Here is a 14924-nt window from a genome sequence, read left to right as displayed (position 1 = left end):
TTGGTTAGACCTTGAAACCTTCTGCTGTATCGTCGCGTTGGATGTGCTCATGCATCGATAATTTTACAAGTTCGTGCTTCACACGATCCATCGTACGCGGGCTCGAGCAATGGCCGTGATAATAGAAGCTGTTACAGTAGAATTCGTTCAGGGTCGATGAAAAAAAAATGTGCTTACACGCTTACAATCACGCTCCGCTGTATTCGACATTTTCTACACGCGACGTGACTATTTGTTGCGGAGATTCGCCTCGAGACTATACTTTACTAGAATCGTTTCGCCCGAGAGTTCTGTCTGTCACATAATACGTCCAAGTTACCGGTGACTGCGTATTACGAAAGAACGTGTTGCACATTTAGAAGCACCAGGTGAATGCTTTGTTACATCTTGAGAAATTTAATAAGTTGGAAAAAGAAATTTAATAATAGGTTGATAAAGACGTGCATGAGAAAACGATAAATTATTGGAAATTATCATTGGTATAAAAACATTGTGACTCTAGCAATTGAACCTTCTTCGAAAAGCTATCTTTCCAAAGTGTAGTTGGGAAAAATCGAGGAGAACGATCTTGCACAATCGAACGCTCTGAGGCTGGATTTTTTGCAAGTACATAGATTAGACGATAGTGCGCTAACAACATTTGTTACTTAGTACTGAACGAGGCTAATACGATGGATGAATTTTTCTGACACGTAACCATATTATTAATCATCGATAACTCAAGCCCGTATCTTTATGGTATTTAGTGCTCCTTTCACTTTACTTCTTCAAACGAAGTATACCTATAGAAGTACAAAGTACATTTACGTACAATCCAAGTTTCTAATTCACGTAAGATTTGATAACACTTTGACATTCTAATAGGAATAAATTACGAAATATCTTTTCGAAAAAAATTCAGTGGAATTAGAAATTATATTCGCAACGTTTGTCGTAGTGGTCAATAAATGAATAATTTGCAACAAAAAGATACGTCATGTAGTGACATTTAGACTTAGATCGATGTTAAGCTTCGTCTATCGTATACCGATGTTTCGTTTTTTTAATCAGTTGCATAATCACTAATACATCGAACGTACAGCAAGAAGATAATTTTACATTTGCATTATTCTATTTTCAATTTTATTTACGAATTATATTATATTCACGAATATTTACCAATTTAGTCTTCATTCGCCGACATAATGTCAATCCTCTATAATACTTAATGAGTTCTATATCCATCGACGATAGTCTTGTATCCTCTACATAATGAATGGAGCACTCATAATGAATTATGTAAAAGAACCATGTTTTTCATAATTTATCAGAGTATCTTCGTACGTCAAGACCAGTCGGCTAACTTTTTGTCCGTTGCATTTTAATGACTAAATCATATGCGTCAACCGTTCATACAACAACTGCATTTTTATTATCTTTATACGTAGCTACGATGTTAACCTATGATATGAAAATATTCCAGAATGATTTTTTAAACAATTTTACGCCTTGATCGTCCACGAATTACTGCCATCGTTCAAACATCGAACGATTTATACTAAAAACTGTTTACAGCCTACCAAGTTACTGTAAGTCGATTATTCTCTGTTCCGCTGAAAAAAAAGTTGTGTTTACATTTTTATTGTCATCGAAACACGTATTACGCGAGGCAGAAAAAAAGTAACAGCCATAAAGTAATCGCCTACGACCAGTTTTCGTAACATTACGTAATTAAAACGGTATTTTCGCTCGGACTGGCGCATACATAGCTCATTGCTGGTAAATAGTCGCAAGTCGAATCACGGTCATCGAACGCCCACGTGTCGCGAATACCCATGCAAGAATTCACTCGACATTGTGAAAGTAATCGTACGTCCTGTTTTTGGTTCACAGCCAGAAGAGGCCGCAACAGCAACAACAATACCAGCAGCAACCACAGCATCAGCATCAGCATCAGCACCAACACCACACTAATCAGCAACAGAATCAGAATCAACAGCAACGTCAGAGTCAACATCAACACCACAATCACCAGCACCAGCAACAACATCAGCACCAGCACCAACATCAACACCCCTCCTGGCATAGGACTACTTTAGCGTCCTGACCACTGTGACCTTGACCCTGACCGCAAGTCGAATAGTCCTAGTAAAAGAAAAGAGAGGAATCTTCTCGTTAGCGAAGAAGCGCATCCGCGAGATCCCTCTAGCGGTTCTCGAAAATCGAGCCAGAGAAGAAGAAGAAGATCCATCAAACCCACACGGAAATACAGGAAGAAGATTCCACGTGGCCGATCGGCGTTCCTACAGACGTTGAACATCCTCGACAACCTATTCACCGTGATACTCTTCTTCAAAGACCTTCGCTTTGATCATCAATGCTGCACAGATTTCCCTTGTATCGCGTCAAAGAGCCGCTGCACTCATCGTGATTTCCTCTCCATAGAGAGCCTTTCTCTATCTCTCCCTCTCTGTCGTGAGTCCGTTTGTAGAGACCTTTTGCGTGTATGATCGTTTTCGTGGATCGTGGATCGTTTACGTTCTTTCTGCCGAAACACCCTTCTTCTTTCATTTAACGATAGAAACGCAATGCTTGTTTCAAATTCACTTCGATCGGTATATTCCTATGGTAGTTGTTAATTTCGTTTCGTAGAGAATTGTTCCGTTCGTTGCGAAGATTCGTCACTTCGTCGACCGATCGTAGGCGACGGAAAATATTTTTTCTACAATCTGCACGCGATAACTAGCGATTCTTCTGTTATTTATAGATTTCTGTTCGTTTTTGTTAATATTTGAGAGTACAATTTCGTTGATCGACGCGCGAGGGAGGGAGTAACAGCTTCTAATCGCACGAAACACGGTAGAAAATACAAGTTCTTTCGTCAACGATACTTCTTTTAAGTTCATCGTACTTTAGACGGACGAGTACGTAGTAACCAGAGCAACAGTGCAATACGCGAACGCCGTGACGAGACGAAAGTTTTCATATCGTAGATACTTTCAAATTTGTTTCATTAATTCTTAAGAAAGAAATTTGCTTCTTACAAACTGTCACGCACCTGACATTTTGTTTGAAAGATTGTTGTTTGTGATTCCCCATTACGAAAGATGGATAACGCTTTTCGATTTGCAGTATCGGATTGGGCTCGAAGGCTCGATTTCTGTCCTCGTGAAATAGTAAAACGGTTATATGACTCGTTCGTTCCTTTAGAAGAAATAGATCGATCCATTGTAACGAATAGCAAAAGATATTTAACCGCTAAGCGATAGGATATTAAAATTCTAATAGAAATACGAGCGTGAATATCGGGAGCAGAATGTAAATAAAATTCGCGTGTTTATCGTGATGTGTAAGGAATAAGTGCAATGTATCATAAATGAATGTAATTTCGTAGAATTCTGATGGAACTGTACGATACGTATCTATAGGCAAAGCTGTATAAAGATACGCGTTGTCTTTAAAACACAGTGAGATCGTTGTTTCGTTTCGAATAATTTCACGTTCATTCGCATAACTCTTTTACTCATGCGATTTAAATATTACGGCTACGTTTGAACATTGTTTAATTTAAATTTTCATTTGGCTTATTAATCGCCTAATTAGTCAACGAGTCAGTGACAATGACATTGGTTATTGTTTTAACATTTTAATCGGTTAATCTCCGCGTGAGAAACATCGTTATATAGCCGAAATTATATTTTGTCGTCGAAACCAACGTAACAACGATTACGTAATCCACGTGCAAATCGTCTTTCACCCTCTATAATTAATCGGAAATTTACGATCTATAATACGTATGTATATTGGCACAAAAATTATAGTGTCCCGTCTTGAACTGAAAATTCGAAATTAATAATAAACAATGAATCAATGATTTGATGGCGGTGCAATGAGAACGTCGATATAATATATGATATCTCGACGAGTAAATAAAATAAGACGCTAAATATATAGATACGTATGTACGTATATGTATATAGCATATGTAACTCGAATATCATACGACGTTATAGAGGGTTACTGAACTGTATCTGGTGAATCGTTTCGCCCGAAATTAAGTTCTGCGTTTCGTTTCGCTGTTTATCACTGATTCGACGGTTGATTTTGATATTGTTGTTACTCGACCATTGTTGTAATTATTTCGTACTATAAATGACTATTTTGTCGAGCAAAGTAGTAGGCGATAATACGTAAGATACGCATAAGCGACGAAACGTGCAATAGTTTTTAATTCGATCATTTCGCATGGATCGTCACGGCGATCGTGAACTCTTCTCACGATCCTATCAACGGAGACACTAATACGATACGAACGAACGTTTTCATCCTGTATCTAAGTCGAATTTACATGCAACAAGTAAAATATGTTGATCTTGCCGCTAGCATTTATGCAAATTAATAAGAGGCATTAATATGCTGCATAGATAATCTCGGCTGTGCAAACAGGAATATTACGAAAGAATTTGAGTGAAGAATCGATCGAGAAATATTAATTCGTGCAGCATGCATATTTATTTAAAACGCGAAGATAACGGATGAAGAAGGGGATCATTTCGAAAGTATCGATCTTAAAAATCAATAAAGCGCCAGTGCTTTCGTATCGCTGGCCACGAAGAACTTAATATAGCTACAACTAATTAGGTCAAATCAATTTTTTATAGCCTACATCCGTTAAGGTTTAAATTGTCCCGTGAACTAGTTCGTTGGAATATTCTTGATAACAATTTATTTACGCATAAATTAAATACCGTTAAAGTGGAAGATAAAAAGACGAAGGATAATGAATATCGATCGAGTGAACATATACATGAGACATTGTTAATCATAGAAATCTGTGTGATCAATTAGCGACAGAATATGATTGTTTTTTAAGGGACCGATAATTATAATCCTATTTACAATTTCTTGATCGTAAAATATATTTGTAAATCGATAATAGATTAACATTGAAATTTATGAGATTCAAATTGCGAATAGAAACAAGTTGAATCCGACCGTGATAGAAATAAAAACGAAACAAAGATCATTCATTAGCTACAAACATTAAAAGGAGATAGAATCTTGCATCGTATTAACGAACTAAACGCGGAAACATATCTTACCTAATTGTCATTTAATAAATATGTATCCAACGCTTTCCTATTTTTCGCGTTAAAAATTTCAAGTTAAAGCATTATAGTAAATCTTCTACGAATATCTTGTGTTCCTGCGAGCAAATCGTCTTTTCGTACGGATTGCAAGTACCTGTAATTATCGACTACGTTGTTATCTCAAAGTATAATCAGATTTTGCTCGAAAGAATTAACGTTCGTACGTGTATATGGTTTGTTTGTTTTACTTCTGTGTGTAAACTCGACTCCAACAAACAAGACATTAAGCCGTTTAACACGTTATTTACAATCACGACTAGGTATCAAAAAATTATAAGAAAACGGAAAGAAATGACTAAGTATGCGCGTCTGAAATGACGGAAACAGGTGCTATTCGATAGTTAAAAAGGAAAACGATAATGTATTTCGGTGAACAGAAAGCACGAAAGAAGCGTATATAGGTAGATGATTTAGGTAGAGAAAATATTTTACATAACGTACACATAGGGCACGCAAATGTATCGTGTAATAAAATATCCGCGATTGAGTGTACCTATGCATGCACGAAAAACGACCCCTTAAATATTTCTCGGTATTTGTCGACGCTTTGCGATCTATAATCCAGTAGAATATACGATATATTTTCTGATTATACCTCAGAGAGTAGCCATAAAATGGTAATAATTTACCTCGATGGTAGTCGGATGAAATATTAACTAAGCAAACTTTGGCATAATAGAACCTGCGAATTTCTTACTTTATTTACGATATTTCAGATAAAATGCTAACCGGGCAACGGTTGTGGCACGTTAAACGACAATTCCGTGCGATATTATAAAGCGTATTAATGTGTACACGACTATACTTCGGACAAAATTATCTAATTACTGTACCGAATCAAATTGCTCTCTTATACAGAGGACGAATATCAAAATTAGGATTATAATTTGTAATTTAAGCTATCGTAACGTACGGTATAACCAGCGAGTATATATGTATAGTAAAAATCGATTGCCACTACGTCATTTCTACTTTGCCTTGAACCTGACAAGCTATAATATATTCGCTATAATGAAATTATTCAAATCCGTTTAGACAGAAATTATATAACATTCGTGTGTTTAACTTTCGAACGTTCTACGTTTGTAACGCTGTGTTAATATTTCATCTGGGCTCGTAAGAAATTATTTCGTATCCGTTTCGCAAATAATAATAACATTATTAAAAATGAAAAATAAGAAGACAAATCAAACGCGCGAATGATATATCAATGATGAACCGTTAGAGTCCGCGAGAGAGTTCGCAAATATCAAAACGGCAAACACCGAGAATATCGATCATTGTCAAAAAGAATTCGAATAACTCTGCTGCGACTGGAATAATAAGAGGAAAACCCGACATTTCCACGGGACAAGGTTTTATAAACGGAATTGTATACTATTAATGAGCGTATCCAAAATAGATGATGCATTCGATGTCCGATTATTACATGTTCCCGATCTGCAGTTAACAGGTTGCCGTACATCATTCTGTTTTGCTAATCTTACTTTCCACGATTTATGGATGAGGAAAATGTGCTATATCACGCAAAGTCAAACGAGCGTGTTAAATAATTCAATATGTGTTATATGTATGTTAGATTCTTAACGAGTTTGCAAAGAACATACTCGATAAAATGTGCAATACCTAATTATTTCTTCGCGAAAGCATCGAAACGATTCGATTATCCAGTAATGTAACATATATTTAACGAATATCTCTCAAAAGATTTACAAATATTGTTTTATTTATTGCGTGCAAATTAGCCTCGGCGAATGAAAATTAGTTTAATTTTTAAAGAATGGTTCATTGATTCTATTCGAGTTCGGATAAAATCTAATGGATGTTTTATTGCAGTAAGAAAATCAATTGGAAAATAATTTAACTTCTATGGAACCTATCGACGTTTGTACTTTTTAGTTGAAAAATATTTTCTTCTTTAGCTTTCGTAAAAGTATTTTTTCTAGTGGAAATTAAAAACTCTCGAAAATCGAAAACTTCTTAAACTATACGTGGAAGATCTTTATTCCCTATCATGTAAAACTATCTAAAACTATATAATAAAACTATCTTGAATATTTTTATTCAAACTATTATGATTAGAGTTATACAAATTCGTATTTTTATGACTATAATTTTAAAAGATCGAATCTGGACAGAGACTTCTTTTATCTACTGAATATCGCAACAAGTACAATTTGATTATTTTTTTTTGGTTTTGCCTGTTATACGCATTACGTGCATTTTTGAAACTTCAAATTTCCCCAAAATATAGAAAAATCCACAGCCTAATTGTAATTAAAAAGCATTTAGATTGAGACTGAAACGAGACTGCTCGACATCGTGTTCACTGCGATCGTGGTTTACAATACTAATTATCATCACTACCCTCACTACCACGTGGCACGTGGAATGTATAGATTTATACTTGTTTGTTTATTTATTGTTAGGTAGCAAACACGATGGTAACCATGAACAAAAGGTTTGTGGTACGGAGAGAAGCCAACTTTTAGATCAACCTTGACTGTTTAGCCTTTAGATTTTATTAGCTTTATAAGAACGACTAAAACATTATTTTGTTGATATATATATTGTACGACATTATTGATTATAAATCATAAATAACCTGTAAATATACAAGACCAATTCAATATCTTTTACGTTACTTGAAAATATATCCACATAATCCTTCTACCTCTCTCTCTCTCTATATATATATATATATATTATATATGATAGAAATATGCATATTTGCTATATTTGTCAATAATATAATATCAAGAGGTAACAATATAATTTGTTACTAAAAATAAAATTTGTTTCACTTGCAACTAGACATTATACATATTTCCAATTAAATTGTTGACCAAGTAATAAGTTTTAACTTATTTTTAATGGAAAACGTACCATCTTTTCTTATCTATAAATATGAGAAATGCTTAAATAATAGTATCCATTTTACACAACTATATGTAAAATACGTAAAATGATTTTACGAGTTTTAGTCTTAACGTTTTTATAAATGCATGAATATTTATGAACCATATTTCGAAGAAACTATTAATATATTAGAATAAGTTAAATAGAGAAAACGATGAAAGGTATTGGAAAATACATATCTAGGAAAAGGTACATATATGTGATAAAAGCAGATATTACAAAAATTTTAATAAATATAGTATCGATAAAAACTAGCAATCTATTTTATAATGAATATTCGTAATCTGTTGAAATATGTTTTGGACGTATTTATATAGTTCCACAATAACGGGGCGAATAAAATAATTTTAACAAATAAGATTAATAATAATTTAGAATACCTTTTCGGTTTCGAAATAATATTTTTCTAATAAATAAGACTAACTTTTAAAATTAACGTTCCTAAAGCAAAGTGCACACAAGCATTCCATCTTATCGGATTTAAAATTGGCGCCACAATCACACGTGTTATGGAGAGATTGATTATCTAGTATCTTAAATTGTTTTTAGTTTCAATATAGATTAAATGATAAATTTTCAAAAATACTTCCCGGTATTCGCTATAATACATTTACAAATAACAACGATATTTAAATATAAAAGAAAAAAGTGTGAAGCAAAAAAATGCGAATGACAAGAATATACACTATATCGTAGAACGGCCATTTTGTTGGGAACACGCGCGCGCGGCTTGGTCACAAACGAAAAATAGTCCGCGTATAGTGTGCCGCGAGTACGTAGAATTTTTCTGCCGTGTGAATCGTTTGCGGTGTTTTTTGTACGAAAATTGTATCGTTAACTTGAATCGAGTCCTGTGACAATTTGATATCGTGTTCACTTTCCACGGAAGGCGTCGCTGTCAAAGAAACGTGTAAACGCGTTTGATTGGTCGGAACAAAAAAATCCGCGAAGATGCAGTCGGCACGAAATGCTACATAATGCGACGCAAATATACCAGTATGTACGATGGTTGGCTTAAACTATGTCGTGATGTTCTTTCGAACAGAAAATACTATCGTGTATAAGTATTTAAGTCGTGGACGTTCAACACGCGTATAATACTAGGTAAATCAGACTAAGCACGTCGGTTTACTATACGTACGCACAGAAATACATGCATGCACACATAACGCATACTTCAAAGAGGTAGAGGTCACTAGCCTTACGTACCACGGGGTCGTGTTCTCATTTTACTTCGGTACCGTGAAAACTTCTTTTTAAGTAATATTAATATCTTGTCTTCGTTGGATTGTTTTCGTGACCGTCAGCCATAATGTAAAAATAAGAGTACCCTTTGAAACAGAGAGAGAAAGACGGAAAAAGGCATACATACAACAGGGTTGACTGACACGTCCCTGTGACTTTATACTCTTTTTAGTGTGCAGTATTTTATGTGCCTTCTCTATTTGCTCTTCCCTATTTTAATACCGATTACATGTATTCGATATTTCCATTTATCGAGATCGCCATTCTTTCATTCCTGTGCATTTTCGGCTCACTGTCGTAATCGTATTGTCAAGGAGGAAATAAGTGAGGTTATGAACGTGTCGCCCAATAATGTTATACCTCGATAGTGTCATTAAGTAACTTTTGAGTCAAACAAATGTCACAATTTACTCTAAAGTGCATTTCATATTGTGAATATCAAGTGGATTCATCGGCATAAAGTGAAAAACGTATAACAGAAGGTAATTTATAATATCTGAGATACAACTCTTATAACTTTACGCCAAATACTAAGTCTTCGTTGGCAAAACAAGATAAAGATGGCATATAAATAAACTACAGTTTTCTTTGTGTAAGCTATGATATTTTCATGTAATCTATAATTTTTATGTTCATGAAATTGGCGGAAAATTTCGTTTCTGCAAGTAGAAATGGTGACATAGATATCGAGACATCATTTATGCAGAATAGGATTTGCTTAAACACCAGTGATTAATTACTACAAAGTTCAATGTTATCATAGCTCAATATTCAAAACTTTTGCGTCATTATAAACCACGAGTTAAAATTGGAGATAATTATAGAGTATCGATATTCTAAATACGCTGATATCGTGCAGTTTCTTTACACGTTTATGATACAATGTTTTCAACGATGCTATACGTTTCTAACCTCAAATTTTAAAGTAAATTTTCATTTGAGGAATCGCTTTTACCGACCATCGGTCGATAAAGAGGTTGTGAGAAAATTATTCGTAAAATATAAAATGTAAATTATTTGTTATTTATTTAATTAAAGTACTTGTTATAATTAATTAATGTATTATATTTTTTACAGAATAAAAATGAAACACACAAATGGATAATATATTACTCGAAAGAAAGACTTCATAGTTCAATTTGTCGATATATGCTCATATGGTAACATGATAACAGTGAATTTGATATACCTCAAAAATTCATCATTATTTAAATATTTATACTTCGAATATTTCAAATGAATCTCTAAAAGCAACTAATATAAAAAATGGCGGAGAGTAAAATAAAAGACATGGATTTAATAAAAGTTGTAGATAAGGAGGAAGTATTAAATGATCCTACAACATCCATGAAAAAAGTAGAGGATAATGAGATGCAGGAAATTTCTAATAAAAATGAATCGGAGCTAAATGATTCTTATGAAAACGATTTGAAAGTAGTTGCTGTCGATGATGTTAAGAAACAAGAATCTAGTTTAGATTCAGAAAACTCTAATAACATTGAAAATACTATGTCTGAAAATGAGAAACATACGAAAGAAGATGTAACAATGAATGCAAGACTAAAAGATATGGATAACGAGGAGAACTCTGAACAAATAGAAAATTCGTCTTTAAAAGTTAAAGATATTAAAAATACTATTTCTGAAGAAGAGGAGACACTAAATGAAATATTAAAAGTAGTACATGAAAATTTAGGTTCAACAGAGGTTCGACAATTTGCTGCGGAAGCTAAAAATTTGAAGCAAGAAAATAAAAGTGTTAATGAAGAAACTAAAGAACAGACAGACACAGAGTCAAAGAAAGAAGATGTAGTAGAAACTACAAACGATGATACAGATGTTCTTATGATAAACGAATCGGTATCATCTAGGAGAAATTCTGATACTAAGCAATCCATAGAGATTGAACATATGGAAGTTGGAATAGTAGGTCCTCCTACAACTGTTAGTGAACTTATCAATGAAGAAGAACTCAGAGCAGAATCTGCTTTATCGACTGATCAAAAGGTTGAGGTTCATGTAGCAGAATGGGTTCAGAATTCTGCTAAAGCCGAAGAATTAGTTGGTGACGAAGAAGAGACCCCTATTAATGATGCTCAACAAGAGAAGAAGAATGTAAAAGAGAAGAGAACCAGAAAGAAGAAAAGCAACGATGTTCTTAATTTACCTAGTAGAAAATCTCAGAGAATTGTTAGCAACATCATCAAAAAAAGTATCAAATGGTGAGTAAAATTTTAAGCATTCTATTTTTTATAACATTAATTCATACTTTAAGAAATTATTTAGAATAAGAAATCTTAAATATTAATTCAAAATAAAGATTCTCACTACATTGTTATTATATTTTGCAAAAAAAGTGATTTATTGTCGTTGATCTATGATAGGATAAATCAAATAAATGTAATATTTTCGATTGAATGAGATTGCTTAACAAAAATTTTCTATAAAAATATTTAAACATTTCGTGATTTTAACAGCTTTACGCGTATAAATTCAATTTTTGAAAGTTTCGGGTTTATTGATTAATACAGAAGAGACGCACAATTTTTTTTCTAATTTATTTTTCTGTAAAATATCAGGATAGTCAAATAACTAAAGTCTTTTCTTATTTCGTTCCGTCTATTTTACCTTACTTTAAAAGAAGAAGAAACCTATCAAATGAAACGATAACGTCTTCTCTGAACGATCATTATCAATAGTTAAAGATTATTGTTTCCCTATTTCGAAACGTACGTTTTCATTACACGGACGTCATTACGGTTCGCGTTATCAAATTCCATCGGACCTCGTCGTCGCTCAATGTCGTCGGATGCTGATCAACGTTCCAATTACAAAATCGTTTGGTTCATGACGTTATTTCCCTGGTCCGCAATGGCACGAAGAAGCGTGCGCGCGTGTATGTATGCACGCGTGTATTTCGAAAGGAACACATCGCAATGAGGAATCGAGACACTGCACGTAGAATCGTCTTTGTAACGAGGTTGCGGTCGTTACCGTGCACGTTCTCCGGCATGGAGAACGGCCGCTCACTCGCCACCGACAAATTCGATCGGCGGAAAGCGCTTCCACAGCGTCGCTCTACTTCCTTTTTTCGCCGTAATCGCCGATGCTGTCCAAGATTGGCGTTATCGGCCGATAAAGTCGGGATAAGAGAAGCATTGACGAGCGCGCAAACGCGCGCTAACGACGTGGAATCGGAGAAGTGGGAAAGAGAAAGAGAAAAAAAAAAACGGGGAAAGAAATATTGACCGTAGAACGATAAGCAACGCGGTAGTGTCGATAACAGGATGACTGTTCTGCCGCTTTCTCCATCTTTTCTCGCTTACCTCCTATGTAGAACAAACAATCTTTCCCCTTTGTCTTTTTCTTTTCATTTGGAATTGCTTTATATGCTTAAACGAGTTTTTTAACGCATAATTACGTTGCTTATTCTTTCTTACTCGAAAATATTTACTAATACTTACTAATATTCACTATTTACTAATACGCGGTGCAATTTACTCGCGAGATAATACCGATAGGTCTTCGAATATTTCGTATCGTTGCAACAAGAAACACACGAAAAGAGTGACGATCGAGTTTGGTCGTTAACCCCTTGCGCTTGGAATTGTACTTCCTCGAATTGATTGGTTACTCGGAAATCTCGCGGTGGAGCATGAACCACCTCTTCGTATTTCGCTTATCAACCGGACATTTTTTTTTTAAATGGCGCATGTAATACTTGACACATTATATGAAATGACTCGAATTAGCTTTTGAAAAAAGTTTCATAGTTTCAAATTAGTTATGAAACTTTGAAAACTATGTAGAAAACTTTCATATACGTATTCTCTTAGAGATGGAAGAAACCAACTTTTGCTACGTAGAACTATCAGTATAATCGATAAATAAATGTAACTGGAAATTTGTAATCATATCTATCGTATCTAAATATTCGATATCTGGTTTAAAAAAAACTTTTAGATTTATCATACGAGCATACTACCTACATCGGTTTCGTTTTTTCGTTAAGAAATATCAACGAACATGGTAGTAACATGTATGTAACTGCGTCAACGAGAAACCTATAATAGTTATATTAATTCTTATCGCAAGGCAAAAGGAAGTTTATACGAGCAATCAGATTTTTAAGAAACATGGAATTTATTAAATTACGCGATCTGCCGTGGATGTGTGAGTTAGTTACGTTACATAAAGATTAAACGAGTCTAATACGAAGGTCATAACACCAGTGATGACAATCTTCTGCGCTACCATTTCTATTTACAACTCTTACGGTAGCGTTATCGATGTCGCTCGGTAAGGGTAGTAGATCAATTTATGATCTCCTCTAGGTATGCATATTAATAATGCTATACGCACGTAATAAAGATATAATAGTGCAAACGTAAAGGAAATAAAAAAGAAGATTCTCCATAATATTTTATTTTCCTCTATCTTACTCTCCTGCAAACAATTGAAAATGAAACGCATATTTATGGTATTATCCAGTTTCGCTTGAATAATTTCCTGAATGATCAACTTTCCTTTTGAAGTTTCGTTTTATCCAACGAATAACGCAATAGTTAACGTAAGCATCGGATGTTTTCATGGAAGGAATGAAATCGCAACTTTTCATAATTACCGAAACAAGTTTGTTTCGAGTTACGACCAGGAACAGTTTGTAGAAGCTTTTGAAATAGCCGCAATGCAACTTTCACCTTTGCAAAAGCTTTTATATCCTCTTGGTCGCTAGTCCGTTGGTCGCTACGATGATTTATTCTATACAAGAATAATCATGGTTGCAAGAACGATATCGACATTGTTCCCTCTAATGTACAGTTACCGTATATTACCAAAATTTACAAAATTTTATTGCGTTCCTACATTTCTCTTCCGCCTTATTGAAAAATATTCCCGTTATCGGCTAAAGTCTCCAGCAGGGAAGCTAAACATTAGCCCCGACCTTGAAATCGACTCTAAAGTTCGTTCAAGGACATAAAAACTACCTGAGCTATTCTTCTTCTTTCTCTTTCCTTTCCCTTTATACCCATATATCGAAATATCGAAATCGATTCGAATCGTAACTGGTTTACCCAGCGTGTACCAAAGCGTGACCTTGAACGACATCTCGTCCCTCGGATACACGATAGATCGTGATTAAAAACGTGACGTGTCTGGCAGCGAATCGCGTTGCATTAATTACATGCAGAGACCGTTTGCTCGTCTATCGGTTGGAAAGAACGCGTACCTTGGTGTCTGGTCCCAGGCCAAGGCTGGTCTCACCCCGCAGCCCGGATGGAAGTGGAACGGTCTACGAGCGGGAGGGGCGTTAATCCCTGCGAACGGTACCATAGAAACGGTACCGGTGGGGTCGTTACGTGTGCCTGCCTGCAGACCAGCGGCGTCGAGCCACCACTCCAGGCTACTCTGGTACCAGATAGACGGTGGTGTGCGTGCGAGCGAGAGACCACGATATAATCCATCCCAAGGCCCCTAAGAAAAGGGGAAGGTCTTCTTTGTCCCTCGGTCCCTCGGGCGAAGGACCGCACGGCCAGATGTCGGCTGACGGCGATCCTTGCGACTGCGTCGACATGCACGCACTCGTTCTTTCGTTGTGTCTCGCCTTACTTCGTCTTTCCAATCATCCAC

General features: G+C 35.2%; 2 protein-coding genes across 6 annotated transcripts in view; both read left to right on the top strand.

The window, feature by feature from the left end:
- The window catches only part of LOC139985742 (uncharacterized), a 38287-nt gene extending 30528 nt beyond the window's left edge, over nucleotides 1–7759 (top strand). The window contains exon 4 of the mRNA XM_072000406.1: nucleotides 1873–7759. Within this exon, the coding sequence (XP_071856507.1) occupies nucleotides 1873–2086 (214 nt within the window). The 3' untranslated portion in view covers nucleotides 2087–7759. The remainder of the gene's footprint in view (nucleotides 1–1872) is intronic.
- Nucleotides 7760–8772: 1013 nt separating this feature from the next.
- The window catches only part of LOC139985643 (uncharacterized), a 35251-nt gene continuing 29099 nt past the window's right edge, over nucleotides 8773–14924 (top strand). Inside the window, exons 1-3 of one of the 5 annotated variants that reach the window (XM_072000220.1) lie at nucleotides 8773–9152; nucleotides 9608–9775; nucleotides 10371–11515. In XM_072000220.1, the coding sequence (XP_071856321.1) occupies nucleotides 10560–11515 (956 nt within the window). In that variant the 5' untranslated portion in view covers nucleotides 8773–9152; nucleotides 9608–9775; nucleotides 10371–10559. Of the gene's footprint in view, nucleotides 9776–9862; nucleotides 9886–10370; nucleotides 11516–14924 lie in introns of those variants that run through there. The other 4 variants (XM_072000222.1, XM_072000221.1, XM_072000218.1 and 1 more) reach the window with 4 other exon arrangements.

Source organism: Bombus fervidus, chromosome 3, assembly GCF_041682495.2.
Source record: "Bombus fervidus isolate BK054 chromosome 3, iyBomFerv1, whole genome shotgun sequence".
Taxonomy (NCBI): Eukaryota; Metazoa; Arthropoda; class Insecta; order Hymenoptera; family Apidae; genus Bombus; species Bombus fervidus.
The sequence above is the reverse complement of the archived record's forward strand: the minus strand, read 5'-3'. Positions and strand labels throughout refer to the sequence as shown.